Source organism: Melanostigma gelatinosum (assembly GCF_949748355.1).
Source record: "Melanostigma gelatinosum genome assembly, chromosome: 13".
Taxonomy (NCBI): domain Eukaryota; kingdom Metazoa; phylum Chordata; class Actinopteri; order Perciformes; family Zoarcidae; genus Melanostigma; species Melanostigma gelatinosum.
This window is the reverse complement of record NC_136646.1, coordinates 17,039,233-17,058,984: the sequence shown is the minus strand read 5'-3', so window position 1 is coordinate 17,058,984 and position 19,752 is coordinate 17,039,233. Positions and strand designations below refer to the sequence as shown.

General features: G+C 44.8%; 3 protein-coding genes across 3 annotated transcripts in view; 1 reads left to right on the top strand and 2 right to left on the bottom strand.

Annotated features, from left to right (window-relative positions):
- Positions 1-138: 138 nt before the first annotated feature.
- Positions 139-5,331, top strand: LOC306787506 (MAPK regulated corepressor interacting protein 2-like). The gene is made up of 5 exons (XM_079282657.1): positions 139-684; positions 789-858; positions 1,367-1,506; positions 2,686-2,772; positions 5,071-5,331. The coding sequence occupies exons 1-5, from the start codon at positions 630-632 to the stop codon at positions 5,139-5,141; spliced, it is 423 nt and encodes a 140-aa protein (XP_079138783.1). The 5' UTR covers positions 139-629; the 3' UTR covers positions 5,142-5,331.
- A 148-nt stretch (positions 5,332-5,479) lies between these two features.
- Positions 5,480-14,069, bottom strand: trap1 (TNF receptor-associated protein 1). Its single transcript, XM_079282656.1, has 18 exons — positions 13,892-14,069; positions 13,610-13,801; positions 13,429-13,511; positions 13,209-13,349; positions 11,590-11,661; positions 11,320-11,480; positions 11,111-11,220; positions 10,963-11,036; positions 10,571-10,726; positions 10,295-10,415; positions 10,144-10,213; positions 9,859-10,006; positions 9,591-9,776; positions 9,348-9,486; positions 9,167-9,252; positions 6,739-6,884; positions 6,568-6,640; positions 5,480-6,303 (listed from the first exon to the last, which is right to left on the bottom strand). The coding sequence occupies exons 1-18, from the start codon at positions 14,010-14,012 to the stop codon at positions 6,202-6,204; spliced, it is 2,181 nt and encodes a 726-aa protein (XP_079138782.1). The 5' UTR covers positions 14,013-14,069; the 3' UTR covers positions 5,480-6,201.
- Positions 14,070-14,710: 641 nt separating this feature from the next.
- Positions 14,711-19,752, bottom strand: part of crebbpb (CREB binding lysine acetyltransferase b) — a 32,407-nt gene continuing 27,365 nt past the window's right edge. Inside the window, exons 28-31 of the mRNA XM_079281663.1 lie at positions 19,172-19,339; positions 18,770-18,931; positions 18,278-18,559; positions 14,711-18,169 (exon numbers count right to left, since the gene is read on the bottom strand). Of these exons, the coding sequence (XP_079137789.1) occupies positions 15,710-18,169; positions 18,278-18,559; positions 18,770-18,931; positions 19,172-19,339 (3,072 nt within the window). The 3' untranslated portion in view covers positions 14,711-15,709. The remainder of the gene's footprint in view (positions 18,170-18,277; positions 18,560-18,769; positions 18,932-19,171; positions 19,340-19,752) is intronic.

Sequence of the window (19,752 nt, the reverse complement as noted above, 5' to 3'; positions counted from 1 at the left end):
TATTAACACAATTATTTATGGAATTGTGAAGCAAATAGTGGACCTCGGTCTCTAGTCGGCGTTACAAACGTCGGGGGACACTGTCTCTTTAAGACGCAGAGGGAGGCGCGTGTGAACGTCAAGAAGGGGTGCGCTTCGACGGCGCGCGGCCGCTCATGAATAGCAGACGGTGTTTCAGGTTGTGTGACATTGTGGAAGTGCAGGACACTTCAGCACCAAAGTGAGTTGCGTAAATAAAGGTCTGGACTGGGGGACGGCAGGTGAAAGGGGGAGGCTCGCTGGATGAGATGCGTCCCGACTGCTGGTTTTACGCGGAGAAGAAAGCAGCGCACGGTTCTGTTCTCCACGCGGTTGCCGAACACCTTGTGTCCTCTCATGTCAGCTCTGTACATTTGCGTTGGCTTCAAACTTTCGCCCTGTGAGTGCGATTCAGCCGGATCAGCTGAGGAGGAGGACTGACACTTCTCACATCAAGGGAGTCTTTTATTCATCGACAGATCCTGGAGCAACGTCTTCGACTCACAGTGCCCTTGATTAAAGTCGGCGTGCGCCACCTTGTACCTGCACCCGTCTGGACTTGTTACTTCAAAGTGTCAAAATTCTAATTCCACAGGTGACTCTTCCTGCGCATGATGTACACGATTACAAGAGGTCCCAGCAAACTGGTCACCCAGCGACGGACAGGTGAGACACTGGACACACCGCTCCAGCAGACATTCACTTGGTACCAATTGTTTTGTCTTTTTGTTTTGTTTTAAAGTAAAATATGAATTTTCCTTAATTTGTAGGGCAGACTCAGCAACTTGACAACCAAATAAACGACTTCAAGCACAAACAAACGTCCTGGAGTATCCCTGAGTAAGTGTGCAACTGTTGGAGTGACATCTCCTGCTGGTAATGAAAACCCACCCTACTGCCCCCAGCACTGAGTCTGTGATGCTTTTTCATGTGTGTCCAGATTCAGTTGCGTTGGTTAAAGCGTGTGTTGGTGTCCTAGCAGGAGTGGATGTCAGCAGCTTGAGACGGACAGCGTTTGTTCATCATCCTGAATGATTCATAACATCTTCACACAATAGCTTCACTGTGTGTGTGTGTGTGTGTGTGTGTGTGTGTGTGTGTGTGTGTGTGTGTGTGTGTGTGTGTGTGTGTGTGTGTGTGTGTGTGTGTGTGTGTCCCCGTGTGTCCGTCCTTGTAGGAAGTCAAGGAGGCACATGGTTCTTCATTCAGCTGTTCAACCTCTGACTCCCACACAACCAACCCTGCTTTTCAGGCCCAAAGGCTGATACTTTTGAGACATGAGTTGTCAAATGTGCAGAATTTGCAGAAAACATCAGATTAATTTGTGACATGTTGTGTTTTTTTTCAGCCTTCCTGCACCCAAGATAGTTTTCAGCCGCCCGAATGGTAAGAAGTACCATCACCCTGCTCCGGCTCTCGCTGCAGACCACCAGCAGGACGAGCGCTTCACACCTGTGCATGAGGAAAACGTCAAATTCGTCTTTGACGGTAAGGGAATAAATGAACGGGAAAGACGAGACAACACTTTTTATTGTCTCACTGTCACCAGGAACTTGTCCCTCGTCGACTGTTTTATGAATGCCATTGTTTCACCATCAAGTGTCAAGTGTTTAAATGAAATGCTAACCCCCCCCCTGAGGCCTCACCCACACACAGCTGCTCTGACACTGATAGCCATGATAGGCACCTAGCAGAAAAATGCTTTTACACCCACATATCACACTTCTCATGACCCACGCCGGCACATGTGCTGAAGGAAATTGCATTTCTGCCTTAAACTGGCAGCCACGCAGGGAAAAGAGTCGTGTTGTCCCCCCTTTAAGGTAAACAAAGACTGCGGGAGTGTTTTATTGGTTATTGGGTCTGGATGAATCTCCACACAGTGACCCAGTTTCAGAGTGAGCACTTCTCTTCAACATGCACATGCTCATTCAGAGACTTCGTTTAGCTCGGCTGCACTTACTCACTGGTGTTGAAGCTCAGCCACAGCAACTCATAAACAACTCCAGTCACCTTGGTGGTTAGTGGACAAGGACACAAAGGCCCGCCCCCCCCCCCCCCCCTGTTGAGAAAGAGAGCTGTTCAGGGTTGATTCGTTCTCTTTTACACACACACACACACACACACACACACACACACACACACACACACTACATGGGATCAGTCCACATGGTGCATTCTTTGAAATACGAATATGGCAGGAGTAGCAAGCAGGCCCTTTGAAGCAGTTGGCCTTGTGGACTATTTGTGGTTGTGACACTGGGTTGCAGAAGATTTTAACTTGGTAGATACAATTTGCCATTAACCACAAATTACGTTTGTAATACTATATTCTTGGGTTCAGATTATCATCATTTATTACAACTATAAATCAACGATGTTGAATCCTGGCTCCTGCACAGGCTCTGTTGTTTATCAGAGGTGTATTAAAGCTAATTATAGACTTAGTTAAAGCTGCAGCTAATGCTTATTTTAGCTGCAGTAATAATAATTGCAGAATGGATTAATCTGCTTCTTGAGATTATTTTTGATTCATTGATTAGCTGGAAAAAAAATGCCCCAAAATTTTCCGAGAGCCCAAAGGAATGTCTTCAAGTTTTCAACACACTGAATATTAGCTTATAAGTGTTAGTAGTAGATGTACTGACCGAGTCGTTGTGTTCTTAGCCTGGCAGGAGGTGGTGCAGCAGTGGCCAGAGGAGGTCCAGGGAGCAGTCCAGTACAAAGAAACCACTCCAAGCCCGCACATGGACAGTGAGTACAGCTTCTCCTTCCTCCCCACAGTCCTCCTCTGCTCTCCCCGCATTCATGTGCATTTTAACGGTTACGGTGTAACTAAACCAGGTTTTAGTTATTTCTCTGACAACAGCCCAAAGGCCGACTGTTAATAGGTTGTATTGGTTTATGCCAACCAAGGATTAGTGGACCTGCTTCTGATCCGTCCAGCTGGAGGGAAGCCCGTCTCTCCTCGTGGTCTAAATGAGTTGTGCCAACTATGTTTTGACGCATGCGTGTGGTCTGTACGGTTCAGTTTTGGATTATTGGTGTTGCAAGATATGCAGATAATAATGAAAATCCTGCTACAGCCAGCACTGAACTCAAATGTGAAGCCAACATTACAATCTTACACAACCAGTCTTTCGAGGAAATCAATTTTTCCCTTGCACGATAAACGATAACATTTTTTATTACTAATGTCATCGAGCATTCACATCTCCAACTGACTCTCAGAAATTTGAACATGTTATTTTGGTCCTGAAATAACTTCATTGGCTCCCAGTACAAAACAGACTTCTCTTCAAAATCCTGATTGTCAATAAAGCGCCGAATGGTTTAGCTTCCCGCTGCATTTCTGACTTGCTCACAGACTGTCATCAGGCAGACGCGGTCTAGCTGTGTCCAGAATTACATCCAGGTCTGGTGAGGGTGCCTTCCGTTACTCTGGTCCTCTCTGGAACAAGCTGCACGATGACTTGAGGTCCATCACAACTGTGTCCACATTTAAAAGTAAACCAACATTTTATTTTGGCTAAACTTTGTCTTACTATAGTTTGCTTAAAGAAAGTCATATTATAGCATGTCATAAAGGAGGTCCTATTACAATATGCCATGAAAACTAATAGGACAGTATGTCATAAAAGTCACTAAAATGTCATAAAATATTCATAGTGTAGTACGTAATAAAAGAAAGTGATAGTATATTAAGCCATAAGAAAGTCCCAATACATGTCATAGCATAGTATGCCATATAAAAGTCAGTGTAAGTAAAAAAAAATAGTATATCAAAAGAAGTTATAAAAAATTCATAGTATAGCATGTCGAAAATAGTCATAGTATAGCACTGACTTTTTTTTTTTTTGGACAAAAAGATCATAGTATAGATTTGTGTTGATGAATAGACCGTGATAACCGTTTTGTTTGACGTTATTTAACTGTTAAACAGCAAAATATAACGGTATGCGGTATGAGCGACGGGGAGGAGGACCGCATGAAATGTTCTTTTTGCTCTGAGGCTGAGGCACTGGCTGTGAAGATGTTTCGAGTTGGGTCTCTAGACCTGCAATCTTTTATTAAAAACAAGAAGTCCCCTAAAGACACGAACATCAAAATCCATTTCCTAAAAAGAGTTCTACGGTAGATTGAATCTACATTGTTGCACAAAGGAAATATTCATATTGAATAGTTTCATTGATATTGCACATTAATGACCGTAGCTATAGTGTTGAAAAAAGCCATAGTATAGTATGTGAAAAGAAGTTTAAAAAAATTCATAGTATAGGCTGTTGTAAAAAGTAATAGTATATAAAGTCAAAGTAGAAATCATAACGTATCATTAAATAAGGTGTTAATATAGGATGTCATATCAAATTTAGAAAAGCTCATAGGTCAAACGTCGTATAAAAAGGCAGATTTAGAAAGCGTGATTACTTCCGTTTTGTGATTTGTTTTCATGTTCTTCACCTTATTTTGAAAGTACTTACCGGAAGTATGCTACAACTGCTGTATTGGCGTTAGCTTCATTGATATACATGTTGCAGTTCCTCATTGTAACCACCAGAGGGCAGCGTGTGACTTGGGATTCCGTTATTACCTCAAATGATTCAAACGGCCGTTCTAAATATAAATACCGTATTACGTCGTTTTAATCTGTAACTGACTGCATGAGAACACAATGGATTTTGATTTATATAAGTTTCTCTGTAGACATACTGATGATTTCACCTTTTGAAATAACAAACGAGACATTATAAACCAGTTTGTTAGCTACGAATTTAACTTTATTACCGTGACCACCGGAGGGCGACAAACTGGCGGTGGTCAGCTCCTATCAGCGTCAACACTAAAATATCAAGGCATGTCTCGTTCTCTATTTTTATATTTATATATTTGTACATATTATAAATGTATCTGCTATTCAATGTTTGTCATTACTTTAGGACACACAAAAAAAGAAATGGTTGCGAAATTTTCTCTGCGTATTTCAACTGGTTTAGGCTGTAATGACCCTAAAATGCCAGACAGACTTTTAATCTTTTTTATTCTCTTTTCCAGAGTTTGTTCCCATAGATCTGGATGAATGGTGGGCAAAACGTTTCCTCGCCAACATCGACAAGCTGTCCTGACATTCGGCTGGAGTTTGTGAATCTTGACAGACGGTCGGGAGTGGAGGCCTGGGCGACGGGTTAAAAGAGGCCCCGATGTGGTTTAAATGGACGGACAGCGCTGGGACGCTCTCATAGAAACCACAGAATCGCCTCACTTGAACTCTCGCCTTTGAACTGCCAATCCCTCCCGAAAAATATTCTGCGTCAGACTGGACGACGTGGGGTTCATCGTTCCGCCCTCACAAGAGAGACGTCATGTTCCTTTTGAAATGCAGTAAAATTGTATTTTCAAGAAGCTCTGTCTTGGTATGTTTACTCATCTTATTGGTAATGTACACAGGATGTCAACAGCTACATAAAATAAAAAGCATTTTATTAGATTCAATGACACCTGATGAGAATCACCACTGAGTCACGTTTGCAGCTCACACTGATTTACATTAAACATAGATCAAAAACAATTACATGAAATATACCTTCAGGTCTTCAGCTTCTGGAAATGCAAGTCAACAAAACATTAAATAACGTGAAACTGGATATTGGAGGGTTTATAACAGTTTAACGGCTCTAATTAGCAGCGACGAAATCTTATAATTTCAAAGCTCTAATCCACACTTTACTATAAAGCTGTCACATTACATATCAAGAGAATTCTGAAATCTGTCTCCAGAAATCTGACTTCCTTCCACACTCTTGGCCTGTTTTTTAATGCCTGCTTTCCCTCATTGTTTGTGGCTGGCATTCATCCATGTGGACGACATGGATTGATGAACTAGTGCTAAACACATGCAAGTGTTTACGGAGACGCTTCCAGCAGTTCATCCTCACGCCAGCTGTGCTTTTGAAGCCTTTACGTCAGGGGTCTCAAACTCATTTTCACTCTGGGCCGCATCACGGTCACCCTCAAAGGGCCGCTTGTAACTACTAACATATTGGTAAATAACTGTCTCTGCATTTGATTATTGTTCAAGTGTAAAAATACGGTATTTTATGGCTCCAGATGAACAAGGCCTGCTGTCCGCCTGTAAATGCTTCACAAGCCACAGTCATGAAAACAGAGTCCGTCTGTAAGCAGCTCTCAGTGCTTCTCCAGAGCTTTAGTCAGCAGGTCATTAAGGCGGGAAATCATCGGCCGGGGGTCATCGTTCAGGCCTGCTGTGATCATGGAGTTATCATAGATCTGCAAAATACAGACAAAAAGTTGATTACGAGTCTTGTGTTTTTCTCCTGAAAGTGAACATTCACTTCTACTCCTTGAGTGCTGTGAAGCTGTTGTCAATAACTGAAGCCTCCCGGGAGCAGCTTTAAAGCGTGAAACGTCTGTGCAGGAAGTCATTACCACTAAGTGTCAGAGGAGAAATGGTATGTGTTGTACATTATCCTGAACTTAAAGACATCAGGCAGATCAGAAAACAAAGATGAACATGTTTTCCACCCACAGTACCTGTTCCAGTAACAGACCGGCCAGTTCAGAGTTAGTGTCCTTCAGTGCCTGCAACTTCTTGATCAGATCATGTCTGTTCGAAAAAGAAGTACAAGAAAGTGAGAGCTGGACACAGTAATGGCAACTGGTTTTTATTTCATTTAGTAAAATCCACCACACACTCTTTCTCACCCTGCATTGATCTCCAGTGTGGGCTGCAGTATCTGAGCTCTCTCCTCGGGGGTGCGAGCCAGCTGCTGGGTGCGGAGGAAGTGTCGCGCAGCTCCCATTTCCAGCACTGTGATCATAGCTGGGTGGGTGTCTAGCCGAGGAGTCAGCTACAGGGCGGATGAGGTTAAAAAATATATATATTATGTAGGGGTGTAACAATACGCGTGTTCGGTACGCATGACGAACCGAATACGTTTGAATAAAAACCTTTATTTAACCAGGTCGTCCCATTGAGATTAAAAATCTCTTTTGCAAGATGTAAGTAACAATACTACAGAACATTAAGGAGCAGTTTTTGTTTTTTATGCTTATGTGTTGCTAAGAAGACACCCCAGAAGATGAGTCACTCAGGTATAGTTCCATCATTGTTCAAAGTCAAAGAATAACTTCATGATGTTAGTTGTAATGAATAAATATATTTTACATTTCTCTGGCATTTATAGTTTTCTACTGTACCGAAACGTACCGAACCGTGAGTTTTGTGAACCGTTACACCCCTAGTATTGTGCAAAGTGATGCATTTTTCAGTTGTAAATGAAGCTAACCTCAAGAAATGTGACACGAAAAAAACTAGTTTGAATTCACAACTGAGACAATTTAAGGCTTTAACTCGGCATTAGTCTTATCTTTACCTTTATGTTGGTGACTCGGCATTAGTCTTATCTTTATGTTGGTGACTCAGCATTAGTCTTATCTTTATGTTGGTGACTCAGCATTAGTCTTATCTTTATGTTGGTGACTCAGCATTAGTCTTATCTTTATGTTGGTGACTCGGCATTAGTCTTATCTTTATGTTGGTGACTCGGCATTAGTCTTATCTTTATGTTGGTGACTCGGCATTAGTCTTACCTTTATGTTAGTGACTCAGCATTAGTCTTATCTTTATGTTGGTGACTCAGCATTAGTCTTATCTTTACCTTTATGTTGGTGACTCAGCATGAGTCTTATCTTTATGTTGGTGATTCAGCATTCGTCTTATCTTTATGTTGGTGACTCAGCATTAGTCTTATCTTTATGTTGGTGACTCGGCATTAGTCTTATCTTTATGTTGGTGACTCGGCATTAGTCTTATCTTTACCTTTATGTTAGTGACTCAGCATTAGTCTTATCTTTATGTTGGTGACTCAGCATTCGTCTTATCTTTACCTTTATGTTAGTGACTCGGCATTAGTCTTATCTTTACCTTTATGTTAGTGACTCGGCATTAGTCTTATCTTTATGTTGGTGACTCAGCATTCGTCTTATCTTTATGTTGGTGACTCAGCATTAGTCTTATCTTTATGTTGGTGACTCAGCATTAGTCTTATCTTTATGTTGGTGACTCGGCATTAGTCTTATCTTTATGTTGGTGACTCGGCATTAGTCTTACCTTTATGTTAGTGACTCAGCATTAGTCTTATCTTTATGTTGGTGACTCAGCATTAGTCTTATCTTTACGTTGATGTTGGTGACTCAGCATTAGTCTTATCTTTACCTTTATGTTGGTGACTCAGCATTAGTCTTATCTTTATGTTAGTGACTCAGCATTAGTCTTACCTTTATGTTAGTGACTCAGCATTAGTCTTATCTTTATGTTGGTGACTCAGCATTAGTCTTATCTTTACCTTTATGTTGGTGACTCAGCATTAGTCTTATCTTTACCTTTATGTTGGTGACTCAGCATTAGTCTTATCTTTATGTTGGTGACTCGGCATTAGTCTTATCTTTATGTTGGTGACTCAGCATTAGTCTTATCTTTATGTTGGTGACTCAGCATGAGTCTTATCTTTATGTTGGTGACTCAGCATTCGTCTTATCTTTATGTTGGTGACTCAGCATTCGTCTTATCTTTACGTTGGTGACTCAGCATTAGTCTTATCTTTATGTTGGTGACTCAGCATTAGTCTTATCTTTATGTTGGTGACTCAGCATTAGTCTTATCTTTACCTTTATGTTGGTGACTCAGCATTAGTCTTATCTTTACCTTGATGTTGGTGACTCAGCATTAGTCTTATCTTTACCTTGATGTTGGTGACTCAGCATTCGTCTTATCTTTACGTTGGTGACTCAGCATTAGTCTTATCTTTACCTTTATGTTGGTGACTCAGCATTAGTCTTATCTTTATGTTGGTGACTCAGCATTAGTCTTATCTTTACCTTGATGTTGGTGACTCAGCATTAGTCTTATCTTTACCTTTATGTTGGTGACTCAGCATTAGTCTTATCTTTACCTTGATGTTGGTGACTCAGCATTAGTCTTATCTTTACCTTGATGTTGGTGACTCAGCATTAGTCTTATCTTTACCTTGATGTTGGTGACTCAGCATTAGTCTTATCTTTACCTTTATGTTGGTGACTCAGCATTCGTCTTATCTTTACGTTGGTGACTCAGCATTAGTCTTATCTTTACCTTGATGTTGGTGACTCGGGGGCCCAAAGCGTTCTTCATCCAGGACAGCAGGTCGTCGGCTTGCTCCTGCGTCAGACGCTCGGAGGCTGCGGGAGAGACAAGGCGATACACCGGAGTCAAGGCTACAGCCGTGACGGTGACGGGTGTCGTGCTACACTGGAGGTGTGAGAGCGGAGCTCACCGGGCTTGCTGTCTTCAAACTTCTCCTCTTTGTAGTGATCCACCACGATGTCCGTCTCCACCGAGATCACCTTCTTCTGGTCAAAATCGCGGAGGTGGAGCAGGGTGAGCTCGTCGAACTGCTCGTAGCAGAACAGCACCTGGACGGACACGAGAGACGTGATAAAACATATGTTTTCTGGACTTCTTTCTCATATCGAAAGTGCCTATGGATTCCTTATCGTATCGAAGTTTTGATCACTACCTCCATGTCTTTCTGTTTCATGGCCTCATAGTAGGGAGAGTGCTGTGCAAGATGGCGGTTGGGCGCGCACAGGTAGTAGATGTTGCGCGTGCCCGCCTTCATGCGGGAGGAGTACTCCATCAGATTGGTGTGCTGACCCGCCGGCAGGGCTGAAGACTCAAACCTCAACAGCTTAGCAATGTCCTCCTGCACAGAGACAGGAAGGAGGGTCCACAGTCAAGACACCACAATCACATCTGTAATCAGCCGTTTGCATTCTCCAAGTCACCTTGACGTCTTGTTCCTGCGTGGTGACGATGCCCTCCCTCATGAAGAGGCCGTAGTCCTCGAAGAACTTGTTGTACTTCTCCGGCTCCTTCTTGCTCTGGTCCAGCAGGAAGCGGATCACCCTCTGCTGCAAAACGTCACGGAGCTTCCTGAAGCCACAGGGAAGTAAAAATGGCCGTTAAAATAACTGAGAAATGCATTTTGAATTCACAATTAAATATTCCTGAAAATGTAGATGTTATGTAAAAGCGTAAGAAAACAGGGTGAAGACAGAAGTGTGTTGTACCTGATGAGGGCGCTCTCCTGCAGCAGCTCTCTGCTCAGATTCAACGGGATGTCCTCACTGTCCACCACACCTACACACACACACACAATGTTTAGCTCAGCACTGAAACGTGAAAATCACTCGTGGAGCTTCTTAGGGCGGGGGTCCAGACCTCGGAGGAAGCGAAGCCACTTGGGCAAGATGTCCGTGGCTTTGGTCTGGATCAGGATCTTCCTGCTGAACAGAGCCACGCTGGAGCCCATCTCCCTGCTCACGTCAAACATGCTCGGCTTCTGTTGACAAAATAAGTTATTCTTAGTAAACGTAGGTACTCACTACCACAGGAAAACATGTTCTGTTAGGGGAGAAAGACACGCAACATGATCTTTAACACAGGTCGAGTATGGAAAGAGGCTGGTGAGAGTTTTGCTCGTCACAATAAACTCACCGAGTCCGGGACGTAGAAGATGCTGCGGATGTTGAGCGGGGCGTCGGCGCGGTAGTGCAGCGTGTAGCGAGGCTTGTCGTAGGCCTGAGCCACGTAGCGGTAGAACTCCTCGTGCTGCCAGTCGCTAATCTCCTTCGGCTCCATCATCCACAAGGCCTGATGGGAGACAAGAGGCCACACAGAAATTCATTTAGAAAGAAAAGATCCCACGGACATGAATGTCAAAGCATGTGTTGTAACAGTGATGCACAATAGAGGCACAATATTAACATGTCAGCGAAAGTGAAGTATCATCAATTACAACAGACACACTGGTAGAAAATATTGCACTTAAAATGGTGCCAATGTGTGCAGAACGGCGAGTCAGTATTGTCTCTATTAGAGAGGCTCACCTGCAGAGTGTTGAGCCTCCGTCCGTTCAGGAAGATGGGGAAGCCGACGAAGTTGCTGTACTTCGTTACGACCTCTGAAAGAGACACAGCTCGTGAGCACATGGGAGTGATGCGACACTAACGCGTTTTATGGCTCCGGCAGTCATACCTTTCACTCTGTCCTCAGAGGAAAACTCCTTGCAGTCGTCTTTGAAGTGCAGCACGATCTTTGTTCCCCGTTGGACGCCGCTGGCTTCGGCGATCTCAAAAACCCCAGAGCTGACCGAGACAGAAGAATGTGTGATTATCACACTTGGTTGTAGTCACTACGCAGAACTCTTTGTTCTGAAACGTCGATCATCCCTCCCTCCTTCTCACCCGTCCGAGGACCACTTGTATCCCGGTGCGTCAGGCTCGGCGGACCGAGAGTAGACTTCAACGCGGTCGGCCACCATGAAGGCAGAGTAGAACCCCACCCCGAACTGACCGATGATGGTGCTGCTGGCCTCCGCCTGGTTCTGCAGGGCGTCCAAAAAGGCCTGCGGTGTGACGAAGAGAGGAACAGAATGGAGGAGGATACATTATAGATACAAGTCAAGTGCGACATTCATAGATGTATAAACACACGGGTCTTTGAAAGAAGATCACCTTGGATCCGGAGCGCGCGATGGTCCCCAGGTTGGCTACCAGCTCCTCCTGGTTCATCCCCATTCCTGTGTCCTGTTAGGAGGACAGAGACTCGTCACTCATTGAAGTCACCACAGCGTGTTCTACAATATTCATCCACCAGGTGGCGTCTAACTCAACATCACATGAGGAGCTAGAGTTCACCAGAAGCCCTTTTTATCAGAATCCTTCATTAACTGACAGATCAGCACACTGAGGACGAACTACCATAACTTTAAGTCAGTGAAGTCAAGAGAGGGGCGCCGCTGGAGGAGTGCATGTACTCTGAGTTTTTGTTTTAAGATGTACCACACTATGACCTTTATGTGACATATTACTCTGTTCTTTGTCAGTCAAACTCATTTTCTTCCTTTGTTTGTGATTCGACATAAAGAACCAATAATCAGCAGCTTCATTCTATGCTTTAACATTCATGGGGTGCTTTGCATTGACCGCTTATAGTTGAATGAGCGTGAAAGGGCGCGATATAACACATTGTGATTATTTTATTCTACAATCTTGTATCCCAATTTCTGCCAGACTGGTGACGGCCTGGACATATTTGTGAGCTCCATTCTTCTTCTTTAGAATAGTAGTAGTTGGTTGACACAGAAGCAATAGTAAAATGATGATTACTGCTGTTAGCTCCATACTTCTACCGTTCTATTTTGCATCTAATTGTAATAAATACACAACATTTTGTAGAGAATAACATTCATTAAAATAAGAGGAGCATTCTTATTTTAAGTTGTCATTTGTTTTTCTCTTTCTTTCAGCATTGTTATGCTGCGTAATATATTAAATGAATGTAAATTTTCAAAAAATTGGGGGCACTTTTTGAAACTTGTGAAATAACATTTAACCTTTGTTCAAAATTATAAATATACTTATTTAGGCTTACAGTGTATGAGAAATTGTCATCAAATGGCAATAATAAGACTATTAGGCAGTAGTCGACAGATTCAAAGTGTTTTCTTCGATTTTTTTAACAAAAAACAATTTAGAAACAATTTAGAAACAAACAATTTAGAAACAAACAATTTAGGTGTATTTTCCCTTTAACTCACAAGATGTGAGTAATAATGTGAATATAATTAATTTAATCAAATTTCCATTATGCAATATGTATACTTTGTTGGCATCTTATTCTGAAAACCGGATGTTCCTCTGAAGAAACCGGATGTTGTCTCACGTTAATCTTTCCGTTAACTTTCAAAGTCCTTCGCTCGCTCCCGATCTGCACCGTTTGAATGAGTTTACCGTGAATTTCAGGATATAACGTGAGGTGCACTAACATGCAAGTGTCTGCTGAGTTGACCGCAGCCACAGGTCTGATTAAGAAGCGCTCCATTTTTTTATTCGTTTAGAAAGTTGCCCCTCTCCTAGTGATATCAGGGGCAAAATGATATTTCTTAGGGGCAGTTTTGCCCTCGTGTATTTCTGACGCTGGATATATATATACACATATACACATACATACATATATACACACACACACACACACACACACACACACACACACATATATATATATATATACATACATACATACATACATACATACATATACACACACACACATATACACACACAGCATATACCTGAATGGTGAAGGTTCCCTTGGCACCATCGGTCTGAAGGTGGATCTCCATCTGAGCAGTTTCTCCACCTGCTGTCATCAGTTTATAGCGCAGTTTTTCCAGAGCGTCACTGCCGTTGGAGATCAACTCCCTGATGAACACCTGGTGGGACGTGGAAGAGAAGAAAAGTTATAGATTATGTATCTCGCACGCACGCGCGCGCGCACACACACACGCTTACCTCTTTCTCTGAGTACAAGGACCTGGCGACAATGTCCAAAAGCTTTTTCGTATCAGCCTGAAATTCATGTTTGGACAGGCTACCTGCAGGGTTCAGGGGAAAGAGTAAGATTCAGATCATCATAAATCTAACAAATGATCAGCTTCACCCTGACATCAAGGCAGAAGTGTGTCTGCAGCACCTTGAACAGACTCCGTATCACTGATGATGGTGTGCAGAGGCTCCTCTTCAGGCTCTTTCTCAGGCTCCTTCTCGGGATCTTTCTCGGCCTCCTGGGTGCTGTAGTAAGACTGTTGGCTGAAGCCGAGGCAGGACCGCTGGGAGCTCGACACCCCGGGCCGACTGCTCCACCTCTGCTGTCCAACCTGCAGGTCTGAGGACACCAGGAGTCAGCTGCTTGGGCTGAAAGCTGCGGCATTGACATGTTTCCAGCTAACCGGCTAAGCTAACAAACACAGCTTACCTCCAGTGAGGGAGCGCGAGGTAATTCCGCTGCTCAGCCCTCGTGCACAAACTGTTAGTCGTGAGTTGACCCTCTGAGAGGAACCCAAGGCGAGCCGAGCCAGCGCGAGGCAGCGGGACATGATCACGGACGGTGGACGAGAAGAGGAGACTGCTCGATTGACCGTGGAACACACGCCGGGACGAGCGCACTACAGTTAGGACCCGTGACGTGCGCCTTGTGATGCCGTCAGTGGGGGCGTCCATTACGCTGCCCGATGAAAGGCGGAAATGACTCCGTTGATTTGTAAATTCTCTCATGTATAAAAGTATTTTAAGTGCACGGTTTAGGTTCGTCGATGTGTGGAAAAACACTCAGTAATACCATAAGTATTTACATCGTCTTATTTTGTACCCTCCATTTTTTGAGGTATAACGTTAGTCATTTCAGTTCTTAATTTGCCCGTCAAGGTCAAACTGTGTTAATTAGGATAAACAAATAATAAGAAAATATCCCAATACATTAGGACTATATATGTATTTTGATATGATTAATTGCTGGGAGTAACTTTGCCAAACAAAAAAATGTTAAACGTTCGTTCGATGGTTCCAGCTTCTCAGATGTGGAAGTTGGAGCATTTCCTTCAAAATCATCACTTTGAACTCTTAGGAAATTGTGATTTTTACTTTTTTTAGTATTGTATACACTGAATGACTGACTGAATCAAATAATTGACAGTAATCTGCAGATTAATTTATAATTAAAACCTGCATTAGATTAAAATTCTTACCAGTACAGTTATTTCCAAACAGAAACATAAAAAGCAGAGTCTGTGGCACACAGGTTTATTTAACAATATGGTATATAAGTACGAAATGAGCCATTTGAACCAGTTTGTACAGTGATTTCATTCTTATTTTCTGCATATTTACAGTACTGTCTAGCTGCATGATTTACATTAGAGAATCGTTCATCAATTCAAGTTTAATGCAATAGAGAAAATGATGCACAAAACCCTCTCTGAACACAAATCAGCAGTCAAACAAGTTCATTTCCCACCACAGGCAAAAGAGGTTCAGGACTAGATGAAAATTTCATTTGACCGAGGGAAAGACAAAGCAAGACAAATACTGGGCCCAGGCCTAAAAAGAACATTCCGGCACCTGTGAACATTAACACGCTTCAAGACAGGTTTCTCTTACACCTGCCTTCTGTGTTTGGGTGTGTGCAATAGTTCCTAGATCTATACAAATACATTTATCTCCCATAGACTCTGCAAACAGGAAAGAAATTAAGGCTTTCCCAAAGGCAGTCCTTTTGAAAAATGGCATATTAGAATAAATTATCCAGGAACAGAGAAACTGAGCAAGAGGTGAAACCTGGCAAAAACAATTCCCAGACAAAATAATTTTACAGTCTTCTCAACACAAATACCATATTAATCTGCAAAGGTACAAAATAAAAAAAAACATTGAATAATAAAATGAAATATTTTTTGTTTTGAGAAGTTTTGTTAAAAAAAGTCAATACCAGAGCATAACAAATGAAAAACAAATGAAAACACCAAGACCAGGGCAAATTCTTGCATGGCTGGTCTGAACCAAAAAATATATTCTTTGTGTCTTTGTTGCCTTCTTGTTTTGTTGTCTTTTTAACAGCAAGTATTAAATCACGCTCACTGTGTTGGAAGAAAAAGCAGTCCCTTGGTTTAAGGAAAGTTCACAGTCTGTAGGCCTCGTATGACTCATTTGTTTGTATTTCTTTTAGCTTTTTACACCAGCAAGTACAAAAAAATTCTCAGCTGAAAACAGAACAAGGCCTTTCTTCTGTCCCAAAATGCTACAATCCTTCAACAAATTTCTCCAGCGTGTCTCCCGTCGTGTCACCCACCATACCCATGTCATTACTCAACCCCCCTCTGTTTGGTGTGTTGAGTTGCGGGAGCATGGCACTCTGCTCCGGTGTCCCCATGTGTCCCTGCTCCATGGAGCCCGACATTGGGCCTCCAAGGCTGGGGTGGGGAGAGCTGGAGTGGAGGGCACCGTGTTGAGGTGAGGGCTGGAGCTGTATCCTCGGGGAGGGACTGGAATGCGGGGGCTGCTGTGAAGGCGGACGGGGCGATTGCACTGGGGCTGGGGAGCGTACTTGGTTTCCCAGGGTGTTTGCCATTGTCTTGCCAGGTAAGTGAGCTCCTCCCTGGGCTTGGCTTTGGAGCATGTGAGGCTGTGGACTCATCGAGTTAGCCTGTGCTGGAGAGCCCATCTGCTGCTTTAACATCTGCTGCTGCTGTTGCTGCTGAAGCATGCGCTGCTGGAGAAGGTTCTGGGGCCCATCCATGCCCATGCCAGGTTGACCCATTTGAGATGTGGGAGGGAGCTGTCCCATGGGCCCCCCACCACCTTGCATAGCCATTTGCTGCTGCATCCGGAGCTGGGAGTAGCTCGCTGGCCCTGTCTGCTGCTGGGGGAACTGACCGTGGCTCTGAGGCATGCCTCCCTGTTGCTGTTGCTGCTGCTGCTGTTGCTGCTGTTGCTGCTGCTGCTGCATCTGCTGCATCCTGAGCAGCTGCTGTCTGCGGTACAGTTGCTGATTGCCGTTTTGAGCAGCATTCATCATCTGGCCTTGGGGGCCCATGGTTGCCATGCCCTGGGGCCCTGCCTGCTGCTGCTGCTGCTGCTGCTGCTGCTGCTGCTGCTGAGGTGCCATCACTGGCCTCTGCACCTGGTTTGCCATGGCTGCCATGGCCTGCATTCCTGCCTGAGACCCCAGCATGGCCTGTGCGCTCTGCTGCTGCGCCTGTTGCTGTGGCTGGGTGGCCTGGTACTTGGCTGTCCTCTGTTTAATGAAAGCGGCCATGAGGTGGGGGTTGGACTTGAGGATGTTGAGGACCTGCTGTTGCTGCTGTGGGGAGCTGGGAGATTTGAGAGTGCGCAGTAATTCCTGCAGGGCACTCGGCGCAATGTTACCAGGAATCCCCCGTGGCATGTTTTGCTGCTGTGGTGGCATGTTTTGCTGCTGTGGTGTCATGCCTTGCTGTGAGGGCCCCTGTGGAGGCATGACCCCAGTCATTTGGAGACCTTGTTGCTGGGGCATCATTGGCCTCTGCATGAGCTGGTTCTGCTGGGGTATGGGTGCTCCCTGAGCCTGCTGAGGGCCCATAGGGCCCTGTTGAGGAGGAACCTGTGGCTGATGGCCCTGGGGATTCTGCATCCCTGGACCCCATTGACCCTGCTGCATAGCCTGCATCACCTGGGGGCCCCGCGGCCCCTGCATCATCTGCATCTGACCCTGCATGGGCCCGATCATTCGAGGGTGGTTCATGGGCATCCCATTCATGGTATAATTCTGTTGTTGTTGCTGCTGCTGTTGTTGTTGCTGTTTCGCCTTGGCGACCATCTCGATCTGTCTGGCCACCTTAAGGGCTGCCAGCAGGGGCTGTTGCTGCTGCTGCTGTTGTTGTTGCTGCTGCTGCTGCTGTTGCTGCTGCTGTTGCTGCTGCTGCTGCTGTTGAGGATGCTGCTGTTGAGGATGCTGCTGTTGTTGAGGATGCTGCTGTTGTTGAGGATGCTGCTGAGGATGCTGTTGATGGGGCATGTTAGGCAGAGGTGACTGTTGCTGATGAAGAGGGGATGACTGAGGCCCTGGTTTGCCCTGCGGCACCGGTGTTGGGGGCTGGCTGCTGCGGCCATTGTTGGGGAAGCCTTGGGCCATATTGGCAGGGTTTGGTGGCTGCTGTTGTTGGGGCTGGTTGGGCATGGGCTGGGGTGTCTGCGGTGTATTAGGCTGCTGCACAGAGTTGGGGGTGTCGGGGCCAGCTGAGGTAGGTGGAGATGGCATGGGCATACCCCTTCCAGCCATGGTGGCCATCCTCCGGCGCATCATTTGAGCCTGCTGGAGCCTGTGCTGCAGCTGCTGCTGACGGAGTTTGTGCTTGATGTTGAGGCAGAAGGGAACAGGACACTTGTTCTCCTGACAGTGCTTCGCGTGATAACAACACAAAGCAATGAGTTGCTTGCACACAGGGCAGCCACCATTGGTCTTGCGCTTGCAGCCTTTGGTGTGTTGAACCACCCTCTTCATTTTCTGGCATGAAGGAAGAGAGCAGTTGGCATTGCGGCACTGGCAGGCATGGACCAGGGATTGAATGCAGCGCTGGATGCTGAGACGGCGGCTCTCCTGAGGGCTCTTGGATGCCTCTCCACCCGGACCGTTGCTGTCATCGTCTAGACCAAGGCCCCACTTAACCATCTGGTGCTCATGGCCCTTAACGTTGTAGCAGTTAATGCATAGGTCATAGTCCTGATGAAAGTTAAGGAAGACCATGTTAAGGTTATGTTAAGATCAACATTATATTCAGAAGTAATACAGACACATTTCAAAAGATAGAGGTAGTGTCCTTATTCCTACCTCACAGACGGTGCAGTGCCAGCGAGTCTCTACGTGGTGCTTGCACTCATTGCAGGTGTACACAAAGCGGTCCTGGCCTTGGTTGTGCAGCTCCACCAACATGCACATCGTGCTCCATTTGCATCTTCTCAGTGAGCTGAACTCCCAGTGCTTGTCCCTGGCCAAAGTCAGAAAGGCATCCCGACCATCCATCAGGTCACAGGTCAACAGGGGGTCGGGGTCCATAATGGGTGGCAGGGTGTTAATGACTGGCCCGGCATGGAGGTGGATTACAAAAAACACCTAGTCGTAGAAAAGGAGGAGCAATTTTGTTAGTTGAAAGGACAAAGTCTCAGTCCATCCCATGTACGGTAGGTGGTCTCTCTTTCAGGGTATCTGCACTGCTCTCAAGCCAATGGGTTCCTACCCAGGAACCTACCAGCTTGACTTAAAAGTATCAAGTGCTGCAATGTTACATGAAAGTGGATTGATTCAGTTGTTCGGGTTTCTCACCTCCTTATGTTTCTCCATGGTGGCGTAGAGCTTCTGGGACAGGTCATTGGCTACATTCGGCATCCCAGGCTTTTTCTTATTGGCTCGGCTGACACTGCTCTTGTTTTTGTTGGTTTTCTTGTTATTCTTCTTTTTGGCATTTTTGCTGTCAGCTTGGGCCCCCTTGAAATAGATGGACACGAAGGTTCAGAGAGACAAGATGAGGTTACGCAATTAAGCCGAGTGGTTACACAATGCCTGAATGACTGATGAAAGCTTTTATATAATGAGCACTTGAGGATGATAAAATCTGGGTTGAAACAGAAGCCCAAGCACCAGGCTGTTGATTTTGGCATAAAACGGAGCGATCCTTTCATAAAAACCCATTTCAACATGCTCAAGCCACCTGTCCATCTAACTCACCTCTGGTGTCTCACAGGAGGCCGTGTTCTCCTCCTTCTTCCTCTCTTCCTCCTCCTGCTGTAGCTCCTTGATGCTCTCCTCCAGCACATTGGGCCAAAAGTCGCCCTCAAAGTACGGCAGCTCATTGGCACTGGTCAGCCGGTCTTCGGTTGCCTGTTTGAAAATGTCCTGAACCCAAACGCACGAGACTTCCATCAGGCAAGATAGTAACACAACTCTTAAAGGAAATGTCTGCAAGTTTCATGAAGCACAATTTAAAACTTTAGGGTTGTAGTTTCTGTTCTCCTACGTTTTACAATAAACTATAGCAAACACAAGGGGGAGCCCTCCTTTACTGCACACGTTTGGACCGGGGACAGTGACATGCTGATAACTTCTGTTTGTCTCCTTGGCAGAGACAGAAAGGATGGTTCAAAGCATATTAATAATATGATTTTGAAAAGGGCCTTATAGACATTATTATTGGAATACTTATAAACAGTCTATGTCAAGTGAAGTTTAACTCTAATCTTATCCCATTTGGCTTTTTTGTGTTAGTTGAAAGATGAAAATCATGAGATTAGACCACTTCAAAGCAAATG

Coding starts and splice junctions, on each gene's coding strand:
- LOC306787506 (XM_079282657.1), top strand. CDS start 630: ATGATGTACACGATTACAAGAGGTCCCAGCAAACTGGTCACCCAGCGA. Junction 859..1,366: donor ACGTCCTGGAGTATCCCTGA/GTAAGTGTGCAA, acceptor GTTTTTTTTCAG/CCTTCCTGCACCCAAGATAG. Junction 2,773..5,070: donor TCCAAGCCCGCACATGGACA/GTGAGTACAGCT, acceptor TCTCTTTTCCAG/AGTTTGTTCCCATAGATCTG.
- trap1 (XM_079282656.1), bottom strand. CDS start 14,012: ATGTCCCGCTGCCTCGCGCTGGCTCGGCTCGCCTTGGGTTCCTCTCAG. Junction 13,802..13,891: donor CTCGCGCTCCCTCACTGGAG/GTAAGCTGTGTT, acceptor TGGTGTCCTCAG/ACCTGCAGGTTGGACAGCAG. Junction 10,416..10,570: donor TCTTCTACGTCCCGGACTCG/GTGAGTTTATTG, acceptor TTTTGTCAACAG/AAGCCGAGCATGTTTGACGT.